Source organism: Onychostoma macrolepis, chromosome 21 (assembly GCF_012432095.1).
Source record: "Onychostoma macrolepis isolate SWU-2019 chromosome 21, ASM1243209v1, whole genome shotgun sequence".
Lineage (NCBI taxonomy): Eukaryota > Metazoa > Chordata > Actinopteri > Cypriniformes > Cyprinidae > Onychostoma > Onychostoma macrolepis.
Window position 1 is genome coordinate 30,279,636 of NC_081175.1, and position 25,344 is coordinate 30,304,979.

Consider the following 25,344-nt stretch of genomic DNA (forward strand, 5'->3'; position numbering starts at 1 on the left):
AGACAAAATATAATTACTCAGGAGCTTGTTTTAGCTTACATTAGGATATATTGTGTTAAATTAGGATATTAATTATATTTAATTGCTGTTTTGCCAACATATAAACATGCTTGTTTTCACAATAACTTACTAAGGCAGCAGAAACGGAGAGTTTTGAACAGTCTGTAAGATCAGATTCAGCACAGCGCCGCTCTCTAAACCATTCATTGATTGCTTTTCTTTTCTTTTCTTTTCTTTTCCTTTCATTTTTTTATTGCTTAAATTAGAAGTTAGGAGAAATGCATCTTTATGTAACCCATCCAAATAATCAAGTTGATTGACCGAATATTTCTGATGCTTGAGAATATTTTTGTAATATATGTTTTTTTTTTCTTTTCTTTCATTTCTTAATGTGCTTATTTGTGACATTCAGAAAGCTATGGCACTGCTCTACATCAGCTGCAGAGATTTGGTCGATGTATTTAGTTTACCAAAATTCCTTCTTAAGAGTCAGGAATGAGGATGAACATGTCATGATCCTCTCTTGTCAGTGTTGTCTTTGTTTCATGTTTCTGTTTGTTTTGTGTTTCAGCACATGGCTTTGTCTTTGTTTGTGTTTGCCATGTGCTCCTCTGGCCCCACCCCCTTGTTGATCATAGCCACGCCCCCTTGTGTGGCGCTCATCTTGTCCTTGATTCTGTGTTCATCTGATCCTCGTGTGCTCTCCTCCCTATTTATTCTCTGCTCTCTTGTCTTTGCTGGTTTTTCTGTGACTTGTGAGTGAATGTGTTGTGCTACTTGCAGCTGTTCTAGTAAAGTTTAGTCCTTGCTAATTCCTGAATATTTTCTTTGTTTCTTTTGATTTAGCTATTTTCTTGTCTTCTTCTTTGTTTATTTTTGTGTTTCTCTAGTAGTCCTTAACTCTGTTAGTCTTATTTTGTTTGGTGCTTATGTCTTATGTATTTTATCCCCACTCGTGATGTGTGTGATGAGTCTCTTTATGCTCCGTGTGTGACATTATGATCCACATTCAGCTTCATATCTCTGATTCTCTTCACTGACTTTAACCTGAAACTAAACACATTTGAGTCTGAAATCTAGTTCTGCCATCTAGTGATCACAAAGATGATAACCACTGTTAATATTCTATGTATTATGATAAATATAAAACTCATTTAGTGTAACCAATTTGATTTATAAGGCCTTAAATTCTATTTAATAAGAGTGACATTCTTTCAGGTTAATTCAGTGAATGTCATTCAGTTATCAACACAAATAATAATAATAATGGTGATTTTGCATTTTCTGTGAATTTTAAATGTCAATTTCTAGAAACAATGTTTGATGATCTTCTGCTGTTGTGTGTCTCGTGTAAAGTCTTGAGCTCTTGTGTTTCTGTTAAAGTCATTGATGAGCTGCTGATGTGAATCAGGTGTGTTTCATCACACATTTACATCTTCAGCTCTGTGTCGCAGATTTAACCTTTACACTGAGATCTGAAACTCTACAAACAATATGACTGCGTCTGAAATCAGATATTCTCTGAGCAGATGCTTCTGTTGAATCTTTTGAATGCATTCTATGTATTATGAATTTATTTTCATCTTGGATTGAAATTGTCTAACATCTTCTGTACAGAAATAATTGCCGTGTTTGATTAAATTTCTGTAGCTTTTAAATGAGGAAAATACATTATAAATGACACTCATTTTAATGCATTTATGACTGATGCATGAATTTACACATATTCTTCACTCAGGAGATTAGATTTGCTTGATATGAAACATCATCATCATCATCATCAGATGAATGCAGAAAGAGTGTCTGGTAAGAACAGAAGTGCTTCTCTTGATTTGCTGTAAATCTGGAGAAACAGAGAGATGTTGTGTGTGAAATGAGAGATGAAGCACATGAGAAAGCTGAGAATAAAAGTGATTCTTCTGTCAGAAACAGCATCAATACACAAAAGCAAAAGCACAGGCTGTTTTAGGAGATGAAATCCTATCACTTCAATAATTTTTCAAACTTTTCTGTCTGTTTAGTGATTTCTCAGAAACTCTTTATTAAATGAATCCAGTAGATAACATCATATCAGCTGATGAAGTGTGTTTTCATTGCTGTTGCTGTAAAATACTTTCAGATATATTTGTAGATGATCATCTGTAGAGGGTGAGGGGTCAAAGGTCAACCCAGCACTTTATCTGACTGATAAAGAGGAATATTGAGTCTGTTTATTGTATTAATTTGCTTATTTGAATGTGAATTTGAGTTTTTCACATTGGCATTTTATCTGTATGATTATACATATTGTTTCAAAGCAGCTTCACAGAGAATTGGTCAGTTTTTCTGCTGATTGAGAGCTGCCCTTACAGAAAAACCACATGAATTTCACATGTTTTCCACATGATCACGTGTCCATATATTTGGACACTGAATTAAAAGTAATGTTAATTCATTAAAAGTAACCTATAATGTCATTCAAATACAAAGATTTTGATTAAAAAATACAAAATAGTGCTACAAATAAAAACATTGTATTGTTTAAAGAAGAGTTTATGTCTGTGAGTTATTTCACGACTACAGAATATAAATTGCATAAAATAATATTAGGGGATTATAAACAACATGCACAAATGTTTACAGAAGATTTAGCAGTTGTTTCCATCTTTATACACTACGACACAACTATAGATTTTCATAGAACACAAACTGATGATTTGATTAATAGGGGTGCTCCGATCACAGAAAGCAGTATCTGCCGATACGATCACCGATACCAATCTTTTTAAAGCCTTTTTTCATGTAGAATTATTTATAGTGATGATCCAGGGCATAAATTTCATTTTTGAAAATTAATTCCTCTTTTAGGTGACTCTTGTGAGAGGGGATTTTTTTTATTTGAGGGGCGGAGGGGGGCACTTTTTAGACATTTTTCAAAAATATATATTTATCTCACTTAAATATTTGATCATGCACTACATTTAGTTATTTATTTTTAAATCGTGCAATTGTTGCACAATAGCTTACACACAGCACAAACCTGATTTTGTGAGCTGTATGTGAGGTGGCCTTTTACAGCAGGTTCACACATACTCTGTTTGCAGTGTGTATGCAGTCCATGTGTGGTGCAGAAGCAGCACTGACTCGTTGTGTTTTCACACAGGATTCTGCAACTGATCTGTGGCCGTTTACTACAAACACAACATTTATCCATTATTTTGATTTCAAATCCAAACATTGCTACTTAAAATGCTTCTTCAGCACTGTGATTCTTTTTTTTTTACTCAGTCCAGTAATACAATCTTTCATAGACGTGTTTAAACGTAATGAATATAAGAAACACATTATTCAATGCTTTTTACTTTTGCATTTACTTCTAGATTTATATATTAAGTTGCTCAAGCAATTGGCAAAATGTTTAAACTACTTTTCTTACATTATCACAAACATTCTAAATTAAAGCTTACCACTGACAGACAGGGCCGGAGTGGAACTCGTTTTCTGCCCTGGTTTCTTGCCTTAGACCGGCCCGACAGACTTTATTAAAATAATGGAATTAAAACCTCAGTATATAAATCTGCAATAGTGCACTGTTCTCTACAGCCTTTTAATTCATTGTATGAATTAATTTTTTTTATGTAGTTTGTACCATAATGTATGTCTGACTTCTCAGAAATAATAATTTGTTTTATTTAAGCTACACTGTAAAAAGTGATCAGTTGACTTAAATTAAAAAAAAATTGAGGAAACCCATTGCCTTAAAATTAAGTAAATTATAATTTAAAAAATAAGTGAAGTGAATTGTCAAGTTCACTTAACTTTTAAAAAAATCATTATTTTTTTAAGTTAAGTCAACTCATCACTTTTTACAGTGTATTTATGTACAATAATTTTAAAAATAATGTCATACAAAAAATGTCATTGGCTTGAGTAAATTGTAGACTACCATTATAGAATTGTGACTGCACAAGTAGTGTAGTAATGTAGGATGTGAAAATACTGTGAAATGACATGCATACAAATGGCGTGAAATTGTATTTAAATTTTATTTATCAAATTTTATTGCAATAATATTGCCTATGAAGCGGGAGTAGCCGGAAGAGGATTTTGCTCGCTCTTAAAGCCTTTCTCAAATGTCTACATTCACAAATAAAACAATGATTTTTGCAAAAAGCATAATTAATTATCAACTGAGAATTTGTTATTCATATGTTCTGGTGGTCATACGGTGTATGTCTGTGAATATGGGACAAGCTGCGTTTCGTATAGCTTAGTTAAGGTGATTAACTAACGAGCTCCACCTGTGCCGAATTGATTGATTATCTGATCGTGCTCCTCCTGAACTTTCTTAATAAAACATCATTTCTGCTGACAGACCACAGACAGTTCAGAAAGGTTTTTTGTTCTGGATTTGAAGAAACTGTTCCTTTGAGATCTGGTTCAGTTTTCATTTACAAACCAAAAATAATTAATTTCATTAGAATTTTAATCCATCAGGCCAGTGCTGCAGCAATGCATGACTTCATTTATATGATGTTTTCACTGCTAGTCATTACTGGGCTGCAGGTGAGCGTTGAGTCCGCAGGAATACGTTCGGAGCGAAACATCGATGGACATTTCATAGATCCAGATGAGCCATACATATCAGAGCTGACCGTGCCGAATGGAGGGAGATGGGGGTCGTGGGGTGAGGGGGAAATGTGTCCACCTGGAACGTACGCCGCAGGGTTCAGTCTAAAGGTAAGCTAAGAACTGAATTAATTGCAGTAGTATGGGGTTTGTTTAATGCTTGAAAGTGTAAGCTGGTGACTGAGGGTTGAAGGTTCAAATCTTCAGAAAAAATAAACTCTGGAGTTGCTGTTAGTGATTAAATTCCAGGTGTTTCTACGGAAACTGCACTTGCTCAAGTTTTTGACTGCTTTGATTTATACTAAAGAAACATGGAGTTGAATGTAACTATGGCTTGTGTTAGTCCAGGGATTCTCAGCCCTGTTCCTGAAGATACACCAACTGATCACATCTTTAGTAGACATCCAAAATGATGTTGGTGTACCTCCAGGAACACTAGAGGTTTGAGTTAAGATTACTCCTTTTCTCTTTCTAATATATCTTAGTGTTTTGTTTAAGGTGGAAGATCCTATTGACGGGATGACACTGCACTCAACGGATTCGCCTTCACTGTGTTGCGTCTAACAGCATGTACAGTCCCAACTCCGCCTCAGTTCAGTCAGCTGAAGGCAGGTATGAGCTCCGTCCAAAGAGTAATAATGTAGCAGGTTTGCAGTTAGAGGCATTTTATTCTTTTCATAAACTAGACAAATTAATTTTCTTAATGTTTGGTTAACCTTTTTCCCTCTTCAGCTGGGGTGGGTGGAAAGCTATCAAATGGTGTCCTTCTGGATTCTTGACTGCTTTTCAGCTGAGAGTTGAATCTTCTCAAGGAGGTGGTGATGATACGGCTGCAAACAACATCAAGTGAGTTTGTACTGTGCTGAAAGTCCTTTAACCTAATTTGGTGCTCTAAATGTCTCTGACAGATTGCTTGTAAATCATTCATTATTATGCTCAACTATCATCACCAAATCTTACTGGAAATGATTGCAGGGCACCAGACTGCAACTAAAAATATTAATTCGGGGAATAATATTTTTGCTGAGGTACTATATAAATATACATGTTATGATTTAAAAATGTGCATGCAGTGCCTTTTTTTTCCCCGCTTGTTTTTCTTAGGTGCAAGTCAAATTGCAACACTGTAAAAAGTGTTGTTGAATTGACTTAAAAAAAATTTTTTAGGAAACCCATTGCCTTACAATTAAGTAAATTAAAAATAAAGTGAATTGTCAAGTTCACTTAATTTTTTTTTTTTTTTTCTCTTACTATTATTATTATTTATTTTTTTTTAACTTAAGGCAACGGGTTTCCTCAATTTTGAGTTAAGTCAACTTATCACTTTTTACAGTGACGTTCCAAGAGATTGGTTTGCCTTTTGTTAGTATTGATTGAAACAGCATTTTATTTTGTTACACCCAAACTACTTCCAGTTTCAAATGCGGTGAAAACGAGTTAAAGGGTGACGGCACAAACTGGGGTGATTGGGGCGGCTGGAGTGAAAGATGTGACGGAAAAGGGATCTGTGGTATCAAGACCCTGGTAGAAGAGCCACAAGGACGAGGAGACGACACCGCTCTCAATGACGTGCACATGTACTGCTGCGCTTAAGGTGACGTGAACGCAATCAAACACTTGGACTGCAGAGCAACACTGTTTGGAAGATCTCTGTGACGTTAGTGATGGCTTTTCTTTCAGGTGTTTGAGGATGACAACAAGAACCGAGATCAGATGGCTCATAACTGATAAAGCCTGAGATGTGATCAGGACCTCAACCCAGGTCTCCCTTATTGTCTTATCAGTTCATACACTTCACCCATGAACTCCCATGAATTACATCCCTACGTCTATTAAAATACTAATTTAACTTGAAATGAAAGTGTCTGATTTTTAATGTGCTTTTCTGACCAACAACATTTACTGTCTAACGGACAACCCAAACATTTACTATCACAGTGAAGTCGAGCGGTTTCTCTTCAAATTTGTCAAGTGAGATCATGATTGAGTGAAGTGTCTCTCTGCTGGAGATCATCAGTATTACAGGAGATCAACAGCTGAGAGAAGATCACATGGACCCCTCAAATCATATCAGCGTTTAGATTTCAAATTAAAACACTACTCCAATACATTTAATCAGACTTAAGATTTAACTTTTAAAACAAACCATGTACTTGCATTAATTGTCACTAATGCAGAGATGATTATCATGTTTAAAAAGTTACAATGTGACTGCTCATCTGTTGTATGAGTGTAAAATGTTGATTATGGGTTTCATTAGTGGAGCTGTAAGACTGGAGATTACGCTGCTATTTTGAACCAATCAAAACCGAAAGCAGCTGAAGGATGATGTGAATAATTCAGTTATTTATCTGACTCCATTAATGTTGTTATTCTTTAACCTCTTATTCTGAGGTAAAAGTCTTTCTTAGAAATGATAGGAAAATGCAGGCTTTAACCTGAACGTTTAGATGAAGTTACAATCACTTTAGTTTCCAACATTATGTGACGTAGTGAGACCAGCCCTCCCCTGTGACTCAGTCACTTGACACAATCTATCTATGCTAAAAGAAAAGATTCTCAAAGCTTCAAAACAGGCAGAGACATGTTAAATCTTGATTTATTGTGTGAGTCTGTGTGTGGATAAAACCTTTCAAGGTGTAGTGCATAAAAACCTCTTTGAGCAGTAGTTCCTAGATTATACGTCACTTTTAATCAGGTTCACCACAATTCTAATCGCACTGCAAAACATTATTTTCTTAGTATTTTTGTCTTTTCTGGTATAAATATCTCAACATCCTTAAATCAAGATGCGTTCACTTGAAGCGAAATGACTTATATATAATGTCTTGTTTTCTGGAAAAAACTAATCTAAACTTTTAGTTTTTGCTTAAAAGAAGAAATATCTGCCAATGGGGAAAGAAAAATAATTTTATTTTGCCTTTGAGTTAAGACTAAAAATTACATGGAACTTTCACTTCAAGTGTATTTTCATTTTTTATATATATATATATATATATATATATATATATATATATATAGTATTGTTCAAAATAATAGCAGTACAATGTGATTAACCAGAATAATCAAGGTTTTTAGTACATTTTTTTATTGCTACGTGGCAAACAAGTTACCAGTAGGTGCAGTAGATTCTCAGAAAACAAACAAGACCCAGCATTCATGATATGGACCCTCTTAAGGCTGTGCAATTGGGCAATTAGTTGAATTAGTTGAAAGGGTGTGTTCAAAAAATAGCAGTGTGGCATTCAATCACTGAGGTCATCAATTTTGTGAAGAATCAGGTGTGAATCAGGTGGCCCCTATTTAAGGATGTAGCCAGCACTTGCTAAACATGCATTTGAAAGCCTGAGGAAAATGGGTCGTTCAAGACATTGTTCAGAAGAACAGCGTACTTTGATTAAAAAGTTGATTGGAGAGGAAAACCTATAAAGAGGTGCAAAACTTATAGGCTGTTCAGCTAAAATGATCTCCAATGCCTTAAAATGAAGAGCAAAACCAGAGAAACGTGGAAGAAAACGGAAGACAACCATCAAAATGGATCGAAGAATAACCAGAATGGCAAAGGCTCAGCCAATGATCACCTCAGGATGATCAAAGACAGTCTGGAGTTACCTGTAAGTACTGTGACAGTTAGAAGACGTCTGTGTGAAGCTAATCTATTTTCAAGAATCCCCATAAAGTCCCTCTGTTAAAAAAGGCATGTGCAGAAGAGGTTACAATTTGCCAAAGAACACATCAACTGGCCTAAAGAGAAATGGAGGAACATTTTGTGGACTGATGAGAGTAAAATTGTTCTTTTGGGTCCAAGGGCCACAGGCAGTTTGTGAGACGACCCCAAACTCTGAATTCAAGCCACAGTACACAGTGAAGACAGTGAAGCATGGTGGTGCAAGCATCATGATATGGGCATGTTTCTCCTACTATGGTGTTGGGCCTATTTATCGCATACCAGGGATCATGGATCAGTTTGCATATGTTAAAATACTTGAAGAGGTCATGTTGCCCTATGCTGAAGAGGACATGCCCTTGAAATGGTTGTTTCAACAAGACAATGACCCCAAACACACTAGTAAACGAGCAAAGTCTTGGTTCCAAACCAACAAAATGAATGTTATGGAGTGGCCAGCCCAATCTCCGGACCTTAATCCAATCGAGAACTTGTGGGGTGATATCAAAAATGCTGTTTCTGAAGCAAAACCAAGAAATGTGAATGAATTGTGGAATGTTGTTAAAGAATCATGGCGTGGAATAACAGCTGAGAGGTGCCACAAGTTGGTTGACTCCATGCCACACAGATGTGAAGCAGTTTTAAAAAACTGTGGTCATACAACTAAGTTAGTTTAGTGATTCACAGGATTGCTAAATCCTAGAAACAAAAACGTTTGTACAAAATAGTTTTGAGTTTGTACAGTCAAAGGCAGACACTGCTATTTTTTTGAACACACCACTTTCAACTAATTGCCCAATTGCACAGCCTTAAGAGCGTGCATATCATGAATGCTGGGTCTTGTTTGTTTTCTGAGAATCTACTGCACCTACTGGTAACTTGTTTGCCACGTAGCAATAAAAAATATACTAAAAACCTTGATTATTCTCTTTAGTCACATTGTACTGCTATTATTTTGAACAATACTGTGTGTATATATATATATATCCAAATAACTAAATAGTTTCCCCTATAACCGCTAACTTCAGGTACGAACCGAATGGAGCAGTTCTCAGCACAATATGACACAAGCAGTTTATTAGCGGTGCGTGAATCACTGTATACACTGAATACTGTATACTTGACCTGATGGTTAAATATGTGATCTATTTGAATTAAGAGAAACAGACACTTTAAAATGCTATGGAGAAAGTCGAACAGTAGCTTAAACTAGACTGTACATTTCCTGAAGAAAATGTGAGTGGTGCTTGCCGGGGCAAAACTCGGCGCTGGGCAGATACTACAGTGTTCTGCGCGATTGTAGAGAGCCGACTCCCATGTCTGTATGATGTTGTGGAGCTGAGATATGGCTTCTTTATGTTGCTATACAGTTGCTAGGGTTCTGTATGTGGTTGCTAGGGTGTCGCTGCACAGTCGCCATGGTGATACTTACAGACTGGTTTTTCAGCCCAAAAAAAGGTACACCCATATCTATACCACTTTCTGGAGCTGAGAAATTGCTTATTCATGAGTTTGTTCAGTTGCTAAGGTACTCTAAATGGTAGCTATGTTGTGCCCATACAGTTTATGGCATGATATTTAAAGACTATTTGACAGTCTGAATCCACAGAGCCCAACGCCATGTTTCTACAATGTTTTGGTGCTGGAAAATTGTTTGTTAATGTCCTTTTACGGTTGCTAGGGTGCTGTAAGTGGTTGCTAGGGCATAGGTATGAAGTTGTCATGTCAGTACTTATTGGCTGCTAAGCGTACTAAGCGTATTGCTAAGCGGTTGGTAGTTGTCACACATCATTACTATGTAGATTTATAGAGTTATTCGTATGTTCTTAGTCTGATTTAACACTTAGCTAATCACTATTAGCATGTAGCTATTCACTGCTAGCATGTGTAGCATGCATGAGGGAAGTCCTGTTTGTGATCACGAGTCAAAAGAGAAAAACCTGCATGTTTATATGACACTTTTATCCAAAGATATCCCTTTTGATCTGTTTTCAATGGAGGTCTATGGGGTGGTTGCTAGGGTGTGGTTATGAAGGTCATAGTTTTTTTTTTATTGGTTACTTAGAGGAGTCAAATGAGTGTGTGTGAGTGACAGAGAGAGAGAGAGAAGGGGCTCTAAGGGCCTGCGTGTGTGTGTGAGAAAGTGACAGTTGACAAGTCAAATTCACGAACATTCCACCATTGTAAATCAATGGGATTTTTTGCCCGCTTTTTCATCCGCTGTGTGAACATCGTAGGTCCGATCGCTTAAAAAAGATATAGCCCACATCTCCTCAATGAGCCGGTCGATTTGACACCTCTTTCATGGGTCTGTGACAAACGGTGCAGGAGGAGTAGCGAATCGAAATTTTTGTCCAGAAGAAGAAGAAGCAGAATTAGCTTTATTTGCCAGGTGTGCGCAAACACACGAGGAATTTGTTGTGGTTTTAAGGTGCTCCTGGTACATACATATATATATATATATACACATACATACATAAATACACATGTGACATGAGAACAGAAAAAAACATTTAAATAGTAAGACTTAACAATGGATAATAATCCTAATAATAATAATAAGTATGAATCTGGAACAGTAGATTTATGTACAGATTTGTGCATTATTTACTCTATATACAGCTGTATAGATAAACATATGTATGTGTATTTACATAATACTTGAGAGGGAGGCAATAATTAAAGATGGAGAATGAATTACAGAATGAATTACAGAACACAGGTAATGATCCACGTGTTAGCTATTTAAGCTGGAGATGGCATGGGGGAAAAAAATGTTTTTATGCCTAGATGTTCTAGTGCACAGAGATCTGTAGCGTCTGCCTGAAGGGAGAAGTGCAAACAAGTTGTGTCCGGGGTGAGAGGGGTCTTTGATGATGTTACCTGCCCGTTTCTTCACTCTGGAGTTGTACAAGTCCTGAAGGCTGGGCAGGTGCACACCAATGATCTTTTCTGCTGTCCTAACAGTCCGTTGAAGTCTTCTTAAATCTGATTTGCTGGCTGACCCAAACCAGACAGTTATGGAGGAGCACAGAACCGACTCAATAACAGCTGAATAAAACTGTTTCAGCAGCTCCTGTGGCAGGTTGAACTTTTTCAGCTGACGAAGAAAGTACAACCTCTGCTGGGCCTTTTTCACGATGGAGTCAATGTGATTGTCCCACTTCAGGTCCTGAGAGATGGTGGTGCCCAGGAACCTGAATGACTCCACTGCAGCCACAGTGCTGTTCATGATGGTGAGTGGGGGGAGAGGAGGGGGGTTTCTCCTGAAGTCCACTATCATCTCCACAGTTTTGAGCGTGTTCAGCTCCAGGTTGTTGTGACTGCACCAGACAGCCAGCTGCTCAACCTCTTGTCTGTAAGCAGACTCGTCGCCGTCGTGGATGAGGCCGATGACTGTAGTGTCATCTGCAAACTTCAGGAGTTTGACAGAGGGGTCTTTAGAGGTGCAGTCATTTGTGTAGAGGTAGAAGAGCAGTGGGGAGAGAACGCAGCCCTGAGGAGCTCCAGTGCTGATGGTGCGGGTGCTGGATGTGTGTTTTCCCAGCCTCACAAGCTACTGCCTGTCTGTCAGGAAGCTGGTAATCCACTGACAGATGGAGGTGGGTACAGAGAGCTGAGTCAGTTTGTTCTGAAGGGTGTCTGGGATAATGGTGTTGAAAGCGGAGCTGAAGTCCACAAACAAGATCCTTGCATAAGTCCCTGGTTTGTCCAGATGTTGCAGGATGTAGTGCAGTCCCATATTAACTGCATCATCCACAGATCTGTTTGCTCGGTAAGCAAACTGTAGGGGGTCCAGCAAGGGTCCAGTAATGTCCTTCAGGTGGGCCAACACCAGTCTCTCAAATGACTTCATGACCACAGACGTTAAGGCAACAGGTCTGTAGTCATTAAGTCCTGTGATTTTTGGTTTCTTGGGTACAGGGATGATGGTGGAACATTTGAAGCAGGAGGGGACTTCACACAGCTCTAGTGATCTGTTAAAGATCAATGTGAAGATCAATGTGAATAATAAGTATGCAAGATAACAATAGTGATGCCTTGCCTTTGGCAAGCACCACTAATAAGGCAAATAAACTAAAAAGACTGATGAAAGGAGGAGAAAACTATGCAGGACTAACATATATTAAAATCTTTTTAAACTAGCCTACTCACCTTTACTAGAATTGATCATGTTTTATTGTAGGCTTATTTATTGTGTACAATTTAGTTGATTGGCTGTTGTTTTCTCAGACAAATTCATCAGACTGACTTTCTGAATGAAACATTTACAGAGTGTTTGATTGAGAGAACAGTTATTGATCAAGAGCATAATAAATGCATAAATGTAAATGAGGATAATCTGACATATGTTTGTGATTTCTAGTGTAATGTGATCCAGACGGATTTGTGAAGTTTGATTCTGATGTTAAAAGTGAGGTGAGATTCTCAGATCGAACCCTTCATCACTGACGTCCATCAGCAGCTGCTGAAGTCAAGTCACCTTTATTTATAAAGCGCTTCTAACAATACAGATTGTGTCAAAGCACTTAACTATCAAATTGGAGGACAGAGTGTCAGTAATGTATAATGATAAGATTAAACACTCAATTTTCAGTTAAAGGCATTTCATTATTGTATTCAGAGATGTCATTGTCTAGCTCAGTTTAGTTTAAATAGTATCTGTGCAATCAAATCGACGATAATCGCTAGAAATGAAGTGTCCCCAACTGAGCAAGCCAGAGGCGACAGCGGCAAGGAAGCAAAACTCCCTCCGAGACAGAATAGAGAAAAAAACCTTGGGAGAAACCAGGCTCAATAGTAATATTATGTAGTTAGGTATTGTTACGATCGTCTAGGGTCAGCCATAACATAAATGAAATGTGCACTCACTCCCTTGATAGCGTCAAACAAAAAGTGCATTTATTAACAAATTTATAAAATACAAAACCAATAATAAAGGGGACAAATTCAGGAGTGGACAAGGCCAAAATAACAAACCCAACAACTAGTTTAAATAAACCCTAAATTCCCTAACCAAAATAAAACACAAAAGAAAAATATACAACACAACTTCCCTAACTCCCTTAACTCAAAACATAGAACAAACAATATATATATATATAAGAAATGGCGTCACACTCCCTACTTCCCTTAAACTAAATATTAACAAACATAATTAAAAAGTAACTAGAACAAAAGCAAATTTCTCACAGCGCCCACATCACATCTGAAAGGAACCCAACCCAAATCAAAGCAAAACAAATGGCCCACATTCGGCCTTCCTAGAATGCTTGAGGAGGTCCTTTTCACTGGAACCAGAACAAGACCAATTAGAAGGCAGCCAATCAGGATCTCCCATATCTCGTGATCTCCAATCAGGACGAATGCAGACCACACCTTCTCCTGCACAGACACACTCAGAAATATATATACATTTACCGGCAAGCCGGAGATGTAACACCCCCCACCCTTAAAATAAAACAAGTTTTTAAGAATGGATGCGTGAAAGTGTGTCAGCAATCACGTTTTCAACTCCTTTTTTATGCTGGATGTTCAAATTAAAACCTTGACAAATCAATGCCCAACGCATGAGCCTGTGATTTGCGTTTGACATACGTTGAAGAAAAACCAAAGGATTATGATCAGTATACACGGTAATAGGTTGTACGCTGGACCCAATGTATACTTCAAAATGTTGAATGGCCAATAATAACGCAAGAGCTTCCTTTTCTATGGTACTATAGTTCAGTTGGTGTTTGAGAAATTTCTTGGAAAAAAAACTAATTGGATGTTCGATTCCAGCATCATCCGCATGAATTAACACTGCGCCAGCACCCATGCCACTGGCATCAACTTCCAACTTAAATGCACGGTCAAAGCGAGGGGCAGAAAGTACAGGTGCGTTACACAACAAAGTTTTCAAAGCCTCAAAGGCAAACTGGCATGCAGAAGTCCATTCAAAAGAAACCCCTTTTCAGAGTAACCCTGTAAGAGGATTAGCTACATCTGAAAAGTTTCGACAGAAATTTCTATAGTAACCAGTCATACCTAAAAAACGCCTAAGCGCTCTCTTCGTCATAGGTACAGGAAAATCCAAAATAACTTGAATTTTGGAACCAAGTGGTCGAACTTTTCCATTCCCAACCTCTTTCCCCAGATAATTTACAGTTGCACAAGCAAATTCGCATTTCGCCAAATTCAATGTGAGATTGGCCTCTTTCAAGCGTGCAAAAACACAGTTCAACAGTTGGACATGTTCATCCCAAGAATCAGAATAACAGACAACATCAAGATATGCATCACAATTAGGAATATTAAGTAACACTTTCGACATTAAACGTTGAAATGTTGCACCAGCATTCCGTAATCCAAACGCCATCACCCTATACTGAAGGAATGCATCAGGAGTAGCAAAGGCAGAAACTTCGGAGGCCCTTTCAGTAAGCGGTACTTGCCAGTATCCTTTTAAAAGGTCAAGTTTAGTGACAAATTTCGAATTTCCAACGCGGTCAACACAATCTTCGACACGAGGCAATGGAAATGAATCAGGTTTCGTCAAAGCATTAACTTTTCTATAATCGGTGCAAAATCTAGATGTGCCATCGGACTTGGGGACTAACAAACACGGTGAACACCAGGGACTGCTACTGGGAACTGCTAAACCATGTTCCAACAAATATTGGGTTTCATGTTTCATGAGATCCCTTTTAACGGGATTAACTCTGTAAGCATTTTGCTTAACAGGAGTATGTGATCCAACATCAATATCATGTTCTATGACATGCGTTGTTGAAGGAAAATCATTGAATAATGTTGGATATTTACTAATCAAACCTCTGAGATCGGCCTGGGCCGGAACAGGTACATGTGAGAACTTAGTGGATAGATCTTTCAAGGTCTCAGAGTTTGATAAACGGGCAGTCAAAAATGAAGCACTTCCCATTTTTAACTCATCACTCTCAGGGGCGTAGTCAGACAGGGACACATTCACAGATGTAACCATAGCAGCAACAGCAGTCCCCTTTAACACCTCAGAACGAGTTATATAAGGCTTAAGCATATTAACATGACACACCCTTGATTTCCTTCTGCGATCGAAAGTATTCACCACATAATCAGTATCTCCTAACCTTGCCTGAATTTCGTAAGGACCAACAAATTTAGCTTTTAAAGGAGAGCCAAGTATTGGCAACAAAACAAGAACACGATCCCCTATCTGAAAAGACCGCTGCACGGCTTCGTGATCATAGCGAATTTTCATTTGTTCCTGAACAGCACTAAGTGATTTCCTCGCCAAAGTCCATACAGTGTGCAAACGTTCACGAAAACTGCTGACATAATCCAAGACATTCTTTGGTTGAGAAGAATGCTCAACACCCAATATTTGTTCCTGCAGAACTTTCAACAGCCCCCGCACAGAATGACCGAAAATTAACTCAGATGGGCTAAAACCAAGTGATGCTTGCGTCGTGTTACGGACAGCAAACAATAAAAGAGGAATCTCCTCATCCCAATCTCGCTCTACACAAAAAGTACGAAGCATCGATTTTAATGTTTGGTGAAATCGTTCAATAGCACCCTGGGACTGTGGGTGATAGGCACTAGACACTTGGTGCTTAACATTTAATTGCCTCATTACTTTAGCAAACACATTAGACATAAAATTACTACCCTGGTCAGACTGAATATACCGAGGAAGACCAAATGTAGTACAGAATTTGACAATGGCTTTAACAATAGATGGAGCTTTGAGAGTTCGTAATGGGATCGCTTCAGGAAATCTGGTCGCCACACACATCAGTGTTAAAAGATAAGAATTTCCAGATTTAGTCTTTGGTAAAGGGCCAACGCAATCAATTAAAATACGCTCAAATGGTTCTCCAAGTACAGGAATCGGCTTTAAAGGAGCTGGGGGAATAACCTGGTTGGGTTTTCCGGCTAGCTGGCACGGATGACACGACTTACAGAACTTTACTACATCAGATTTCATAGATGGCCAAAAAAAAATGTTTTAACAAACTGTCGTACGTTTTCCTGATGCCAACATGGCCTGAGAGTTCATGTTCATGAGCAAGACTTAATACCTGCAATCGGTAAGGTTCTGGAACCACAACCTGGTAAACTGTACTCCAGTCCTCCTCAGTTTTAGGTGAAGACCATTTACGCATCAACACCCCTTCATTGCAGTAATACACAACAGAATGCTTCGACAAAACAGATTTTTTTACAGCAGTTGCGAAGCAAGCGGTCAAAGTAGGGTCAGCATGCTGGGCTTTAATCAATTCCAGTTTACCTAAGGGCAGATTGGAATTAGGAACAGCACACACATTCAACTCATTCACATTATCTTTCACAAGTTGATCGGAAACTTCTGTAGCCAAAAAATTCTGAAATATCCACAGTTTCCTCAAACTTACGAGATTGAGCACGAGTCACTGCACAAGCACTAAACACATTAGGAAATGTTTCATGTAGCACATCGTTACCTTTATTTACCTCGGTGGGGTCATCAGTCACTTCAGGCAAACAAAAAACTATCTTACCTGATAAGTCATTACCAAGAATGAGTGATACTCCCTTCACAGGTAACTCCGCACAAACAGCCAACTTAACAGGCCCTGAACAAATGCTAGACTGTAAAAACACATTATGCAGAGGTACTTTAATCACAGTCAAATCAATTCCTTTTACTAGTACATCGGCCCCACAGCTAGAATGGGTAGAAAAAGGCAATATACTTTCCAAGATAAACGATTGGGCAGAACCCGTATCCCTCAAAATACATACAGATTTGGCTTCAGACATTGCCCCATCAAATGATACCATGCCATCAGAAGTGAATGGCTCGAATGCGGATCCCACTATCGATGAAAGTTGTGGTACACCACTGTCAACTAAAGCCACACTCTTTGAAGTGTTAACTCGCCTGTTAGTTTTACGCTTCAAAACAGGACAAACTGCAATAAGGTGCCCAACCTCATGGCAATAAAAACATTCACGGTTTTCTATACTGTCACTACCTGCATTATCTTTAACCACGGTCACAACATCTTTAGAATTTCGTGTGCGAACAGTAGAATTACGGTTTATAGGTGATGAAAATACGATTCGGTGAGTGAGCACAAATTCATCAGAAAAAACGGCTGCCCCTGTAAGCATGGATACCTTCTGTTCATTCAGATAAATTACAATTTTCTCTGGCAAACTGTTTTTGAAATCCTCCAGCAAAATTAATTCCTTGAGTTGTCCTAAGGTTGTGACCTTATTGGCAGTACACCATTTTTCAAACAAGTTTAACTTGTCACGAGCAAATTCAACAAACGTTTGTCCTGGGGATTTTACATGATTCCTAAATTTTTGACGATACGCTTCAGGAACTAATTCATAAGCACGTAATACAGCGTTCTTCATAGCATCATAATCTAAACTCTGTTCAAGAGTCAAGGCCGAACAAACTTCCTGTGCTTTCCCAACAAGCTTACACTGCAATAGCAGTGGCCAAACTTTTTGCGGCCATTGTAATGTGGCGGCGATACGTTCAAACACAGTAAAGTATGCATCTACTTCGCTTTCACGGAAGAGCGGGACTAACGCAATTTGTCTACTAATGTCAAAACTCTGACTTACTTGCAAATCGCGTCGAGGTCAGAAGTCGAACCGGGAGTGGAAGTGCTGGTTGAAGAAGATGACATAGGTGTACTAGCTCCACATGGACCTGTATTCGGAGGCTTGTTAGGAACTTTAGTTTTAATCTCGAGCTCCAGCTCTTTCAAACGAATTGCGCGCTGGGTTTCAAGCTCAACTGTTTTAACCTGCAACAGTTGACTTTGATACTGCTGCCGGCTCAGTTCCAACTCAAGCTGCTTTAATTGAATATTCAACAATGGGTCCTGTGGGGACGGCAGCACAGCAGGATCTATGCTAATCAGTTCCTGGGGTTTGGTCTGCTCTGCTCCGCTCCCTCACCCCCGGAACTCGATATACGATCTGCAACACCCGCTAGCTCGCCCTCCTCTGGCAGGATCCCATTTTCCACCATATGCTTCAGCACCACTTCCTTTACCTCCCTCTTTAATGCACTCCGAGACACCCTGATCTGATACAAATCCGCAACTGCAAATAAGTCATCTTTACAACATTTTTCCAATTGTTGTGCCGAAGGTTGAATTGCAAAATCCTCCAAATTAAATTTAGAAGACATCTCAAATCCTCTACCAAACTCCCTTCCCCTTAAAGCAAAATCCCCAAGAAAAACGATAAAAAAACAAGGCAAACTTCATTAAATCGAATGTTCCATTTGTCTAAACTGAATTTATTATAATTTTTTTTTTCAAACCAAAAAAAAAAAAAAAAAAGTTTGAACTAGCGGATGAGCCCCCAATTATGTTACGATCGTCTAGGGTCAGCCATAACATAAATGAAATGTGCACTCACTCCCTTGATAGCGTCAAACAAAAAGTGCATTTATTAACAAATTTATAAAGAAATACAAAACCAATAATAAAGGGGACAAATTCAGGAGTGGACAAGGCCAAAATAAACCCAACAACTAGTTTAAATAAACCCTAAATTCCCTAACCAAAATAAAACACAAAAGAAAAATACACAACACAACTTCCCTAACTCAAAACATAGAACAAACAATATATATATATAAGAAATGGCGTCACATTCCCTACTTCCCTTAAACTAAATATTAACAAACATAATTAAAAAGTAACTAGAACAAAAGCAAATTTCTCACAGCGCCCACATCACATCTGAAAGGAACCCAACCCAAATCAAAGCAAAACAAATGGCCCACATTCGGCCTTCCTAGAATGCTTGAGGAGGTCCTTTTAACTGGAACCAGAACAAGACCAATTAGAAGGCAGCCAATCAGGATCTCCCATATCTCGTGATGGGCCTTTGGCTTTCCTTATCTTCTCAGAAAGCAGAAGATAAGGAAAGCCAAAGGCCCAGACGGTGTCTCTCCAGCCTGCCTCAAAGCCTGTGCTGTCCAGCTATCATCCATCTTCACATTGATCTTCAACAGATCACTGGAGCTGTGTGAAGTCCCTCCTGCTTCAAAGGTTCCACCATCATCCCTGTACCCAAGAAACCAAAATCACAGGACTTAATGACTACAGACCTGTTGCTTTAACGTCTGTGGTCATGAAGTCATTTGAGAGACTGGTGTTGGCCCACATGAAGGACATTACTGGACCCTTGCTGGACCCCCTACAGTTTGCTTACCGAGCAAACAGATCTGTGGATGATGCAGTTAATATGGGACTGCACTACATCCTGCAACATCTGGACAAACCAGGGACTTATGCAAGGATCTTGTTTGTGGACTTCAGCTCCGCTTTCAACACCATCATCCCGGACACCCTTCAGAACAAACTGACTCAGCTCTCTGTACCCACCTCCATCTGTCAGTGGATTACCAGCTTCCTGACAGACAGGCAGCAGCTAGTGAGGCTGGGAAAACACACATCCAGCACCCGCACCATCAGCACTGGAGCTCCTCAGGGCTGCGTTCTCTCCCCACTGCTCTTCTCCCTCTACACCAATGACTGCACTTCAAAGGACCCCTCTGTCAAGCTTCTGAAGTTTGCAGACGACACCACAGTCATCGGCCTCATCCAGGACGGCGACGAGTCTGCTTACAGACAAGAGGTTGAGCAGCTGGCTGTCTGGTGCAGTCACAACAACCTGGAGCTGAACACGCTCAAAACTGTGGAGATGATAGTGGACTTCAGGAGAAACCCCCCTCCTCTCCCCCCACTCACCATCATGAACAGCACTGTGGCTGCAGTGGAGTCATTCAGGTTCCTGGGCACCATCATCTCTCAGGACCTGAAGTGGGACAATCACATTGACTCCATCGTGAAAAAGGCCCAGCAGAGGTTGTACTTCCTTCGTCAGCTGAAAAAGTTCAACCTGCCACAGGAGCTGCTGAAACAGTTTTATTCAGCTGTTATTGAGTCGGTTCTGTGCTCCTCCATAACTGTCTGGTTTGGGTCAGCCAGCAAATCAGATTTAAGAAGACTTCAACGGACTGTTAGGACAGCAGAAAAGATCATTGGTGTGCACCTGCCCAGCCTTCAGGACTTGTACAACTCCAGAGTGAAGAAACGGGCAGGTAACATCATCAAAGACCCCTCTCACCCCGGACACAACTTGTTTGCACTTCTCCTTCAGGCAGACGCTACAGATCTCTGTGCACTAGAACATCTAGGCATAAAAACAGTTTTTTCCCCCATGCCATCTCCAGCTTAAATAGCTAACACGTGGATCATTACCTGTGTTCTGGAATTCATTCTGGAATTCATTCTCCATCTTTAATTATTGCCTCCCTCTCAAGTATAATGTAAATACACATACATATGTTTATCTATACAGCTGTATATAGAGTAAATAATGCACAAATCTGTACATAAATCTACTGTTCCAGATTCATACTTATTATTATTATGATTATCATCCATTGTTAAGTCTTACTATTTAAATGTTTTTTTTCTGTTCTCATGTCAGATGTGTATTTATGTATGTATGTATGTATGTACCAGGAGCACCTTAAAACCACAACAAATTCCTCGTGTGTTTGCGCACACCTGGCGAATAAAGCTAATTCTGATTCTGATTCTGATTCTGATCTCCAATCAGGACGAATGCAGACCACACCTTCTCCTGCACAGACACACTCAGAAATATATATACATTTACCGGCAAGCCGGAGATGTAACAGTATTTTATTATATTTTTAGATATTTTATTATATTTTTAGTTTTATTGTATTTTAATCGAGGTGTTCACTGGGGCTGTGTCTCTGGGGGTCATCTGGGTGTCCTGGTCTCCGCTGACGATCAGGGCTGCAGACATCATCTCTTGGTGCTGATCCACCATCTGATCGGATACGGACTGAGAGACAGAATAAGAAAGAAACGAACAAATATTAGCGTAGATGCCATTCTTCTTACGATGTAACGAGTACATCGTGTGTTATGGGGAGTGTTCCCGGTTCCGGTTGATCTAATTAATGCAGCCTAACAATCCTTTAACGGATTTGAATAATAGAAGCGTATTAATGTGTTACGTGTAAGCCAGGATAAAGAGATGGGAATAAGTGAAGTGAATTGTCAAGTTCGCTTAACTTTTTTTTTTTTTTTTTTTAATTATTGTTTACTTAAATTGAGGAAACCTGTTGCCTTAATATTTTTAAGTTAAGTCAACTTATCACTTTTTACAGTGTATTTATGTACAATAATTTAAAAAAAGAATGTCATACAAAAAATGTCATTGGCTTGAGTAAATTGTAGACTACCATTATAGAATTGTGACTGCACAAGTAGTGTAGTAATGTAGGATGTGAAAATACTGTGAAATGACATGCATACAAATGGCATGAAATTGGATTTTAATTTTATTTATCAAATTTTATTGCAATAATATTGCCTATGAAGCGGGAGTAGCCGGAAGAGGATTTTGCTCGCTCTTAAAGCCTTTCTCAAATGTCTACATTCACAAATAAAACAATGATTTTTGCAAAATGCATAATTATCAACTGAGAATTTGTTATTCATATGGTCTGGTGGTCATACGGTGTATGTCTGTGAATATGGGACAAGCTGCGTTTCGTATAGCTTAGTTAAGGTAATTAACTAACGAGCTCCACCTGTGCCGAATTGATTGATTATCTGATCGTGCTCCTCCTGAACTTTCTTAATAAAACATCATTTCTGCTGACAGACCACAGACAGTTCAGAAAGGTTTTTTGTTCTGGATTTGAAGAAACTGTTCCTTTGAGATCTGGTTCAGTTTTCATTTACAAACCAAAAATAATTAATTTCATTAGAATTTTAATCCATCAGGCCAGTGCTGCAGCAATGCATGACTTCATTTATATGATGTTTTCACTGCTAGTCATTACTGGGCTGCAGGTGAGCGCTGAGTCCGCAGGAATACGTTCGGAGCGAAACATCGATGGACATTTCATAGATCCAGATGAGCCATACATATCAGAGCTGACCGTGCGAATGGAGGAGATGGGGGTCGTGGGGTGAGGAAATGTGTCCACCTGGAACGTACGCCGCAGGGTTCAGTCTAAAGGTAAGCTAAGAACTGAATTAATTGCAGTAGTATGGGGTTTGTTTAATGCTTGAAAGTGTAAGCTGGTGACTGAGGGTTGAAGGTTCAAATCTTCAGAAAAAATAAACTCTGGAGTTGCTGTTAGTGATTTAAATTCCAGGTGTTTCTATGGAAACTGCACTTGCTCAAGTTTTTGACTGCTTTGATTTATACTAAAGAAACATGGAGTTGAATGTAACTATGGCTTGTGTTAGTCCAGGGATTCTCAGCCCTGTTCCTGAAGATACACCAACTGATCACATCTTTAGTAGACATCCAAAATGATGTTGGTGTACCTCCAGGAACACTAGAGGTTTGAGTTAAGATTACTCCTTTTCTCTTTCTAATATATCTTAGTGTTTTGTTTAAGGTGGAAGATCCTATTGACGGGGATGACACTGCACTCAACGGGATTCGCCTTCACTGTGTTGCGTCTAACAGCATGTACAGTCCCAACTCCGCCTCAGTTCAGTCAGCTGAAGGCAGGTATGAGCTCCGTCCAAAGAGTAATAATGTAGCAGGTTTGCAGTTAGAGGCATTTTATTCTTTTCATAAACTAGACAAATTAATTTTCTTAATGTTTGGTTAACCTTTTTCCCTCTTCAGCTGGGGTGGGTGGAAAGCTATCAAATGGTGTCCTTCTGGATTCTTGACTGCTTTTCAGCTGAGAGTTGAATCTTCTCAAGGAGGTGGTGATGATACGGCTGCAAACAACATCAAGTGAGTTTGTACTGTGCTGAAAGTCCTTTAACCTAATTTGGTGCTCTAAATGTCTGACAGATTGCTTGTAAATCATTCATTATTATGCTCAACTATCATCACCAAATCTTACTGGAAATGATTGCAGGGCACCAGACTGCAACTAAAAATATTAATTCGGGGAATAATATTTTTGCTGAGGTACTATATAAATATACATGTTATGATTTAAAAATGTGCATGCAGTGCCTTTTTTTTCCCCGCTTGTTTTTCTTAGGTGCAAGTCAAATTGCAACACTGTAAAAAGTGATGTTGAATTGACTAAAAATTTTTTTAGGAAACCCATTGCCTTACAATTAAGTAAATTAAAAATAAAGTGAATTTGTCAAGTTCACTTAATTTTTTTTTTTTCTCTTACTATTATTTTTTTTTTAACTTAAGGCAACGGGTTTCCTCAATTTTGAGTTAAGTCAACTTATCACTTTTTACAGTGACGTTCCAAGAGATTGGTTTGCCTTTTGTTAGTATTGATTGAAACAGCATTTTATTTTGTTACACCCAAACTACTTCCAGTTTCAAATGCGGTGAAAACGAGTTAAAGGGTGACGGCACAAACTGGGGCGATTGGGGCGGCTGGAGTGAAAGATGTGACGGAAAAGGGATCTGTGGTATCAAGACCCTGGTAGAAGAGCCACAAGGACGAGGAGACGACACCGCTCTCAATGACGTGCACATGTACTGCTGCGCTTAAGGTGACGTGAACGCAATCAAACACTTGGACTGCAGAGCAACACTGTTTGGAAGATCTCTGTGACGTTAGTGATGGCTTTTCTTTCAGGTGTTTGAAGACGACAACAAGAACCGAGATCAGATGGCTCATAACTGATAAAGCCTGAGATGTGATCAGGACCTCAACCCAGGTCTCCCTTATTGTCTTATCAGTTCATACACTTCACCCATGAACTCCCATGAATTACATCCCTACGTCTATTAAAATACTAATTTAACTTGAAATGAAAGTGTCTGATTTTTAATGTGCTTTTCTGACCAACAACATTTACTGTCTAACGGACAACCCAAACATTTACTATCACAGTGAAGTCGAAGCGGTTTCTCTTCAAATTTGTCAAGTGAGATCATGATTGAGTGAAGTGTCTCTCTCTGCTGGAGATCATCAGTATTACAGGAGATCAACAGCTGAGAGAAGATCACATGGACCCCTCAAATCATATCAGCGTTTAGATTTCCAAATTAAAACACTACTCCAATACATTTAATCAGCCTTAAGATTTAACTTTTAAAACAAACCATGTACTTGCATTAATTGTCACTAATGCAGAGATGATTATCATGTTTAAAAAGTTACAATGTGACTGCTCATCTGTTGTATGAGTGTAAAATGTTGATTATGGGTTTCATTAGTGGAGCTGTAAGACTGGAGATTACGCTGCTATTTTGAACCAATCAAAACCGAAAGCAGCTGAAGGATGATGTGAATAATTCAGTTATTTATCTGACTCCATTAATGTTGTTATTCTTTAACCTCTTATTCTGAGGTAAAAGTCTTTCTTAGAAATGATAGGAAAATGCAGGCTTTAACCTGAACGTTTAGATGAAGTTACAATCACTTTAGTTTCCAACATTATGTGACGTAGTGAGACCAGCCCTCCCCTGTGACTCAGTCACTTGTCACAATCTATCTATGCTAAAAGAAAAGATTCTCAAAGCTTCAAAACAGGCAGAGACATGTTAAATCTTGATTTATTGTGTGAGTCTGTGTGTGGATAAAACCTTTCAAGGTGTAGTGCATAAAAACCTCTTTGAGCAGTAGTTCCTAGATTATACGTCACTTTTAATCAGGTTCACCACAATTCTAATCGCACTGCAAAACATTATTTTCTTAGTATTTTTGTCTTTTCTGGTATAAATATCTCAACATTCTTAAATCAAGATGCGTTCACTTGAAGCGAAATGACTTATGATATAATGTCTTGTTTTCTGGAAAAAACTAATCTAAACTTTTAGTTTTTGCTTAAAAGAAGAAATATCTGCCAATGGGGAAAGAAAAATAATTTTATTTTGCCTTTGAGTTAAGACTAAAAATTACATGGAACTTTCACTTCAAGTATATTTTCATTTTTTTATATATATACAGTATTGTTCAAAATAATAGCAGTACAATGACTAACCAGAATAATCAAGGTTTTTAGTACATTTTTTATTGCTACGTGGCAAACAAGTTACCAGTAGGTGCAGTAGATTCTCAGAAAACAAAC

The 25,344-nt window shown here is 38.6% G+C and overlaps 2 protein-coding genes and 1 pseudogene across 4 annotated transcripts in view; all 3 read left to right on the forward strand.

The window, feature by feature from the left end:
* The window catches only part of LOC131528971 (C-type mannose receptor 2-like), a 60,714-nt gene that overhangs the window by 27,110 nt on the left and 8,260 nt on the right, over positions 1-25,344 (forward strand). The gene's annotated exons all lie outside the window — the stretch shown is intronic.
* LOC131528972 (vitelline membrane outer layer protein 1-like) lies at positions 4,342-6,464 on the forward strand (annotated as a pseudogene).
* On the forward strand, positions 17,082-24,074 carry LOC131528534 (vitelline membrane outer layer protein 1 homolog). Its single transcript, XM_058757755.1, has 6 exons — positions 17,082-17,185; positions 22,288-22,351; positions 22,740-22,855; positions 22,976-23,089; positions 23,642-23,820; positions 23,907-24,074. Exons 1-5 carry the CDS (start codon positions 17,082-17,084, stop codon positions 23,817-23,819), a joined length of 576 nt encoding a protein of 191 aa, XP_058613738.1. The 3' UTR covers position 23,820; positions 23,907-24,074.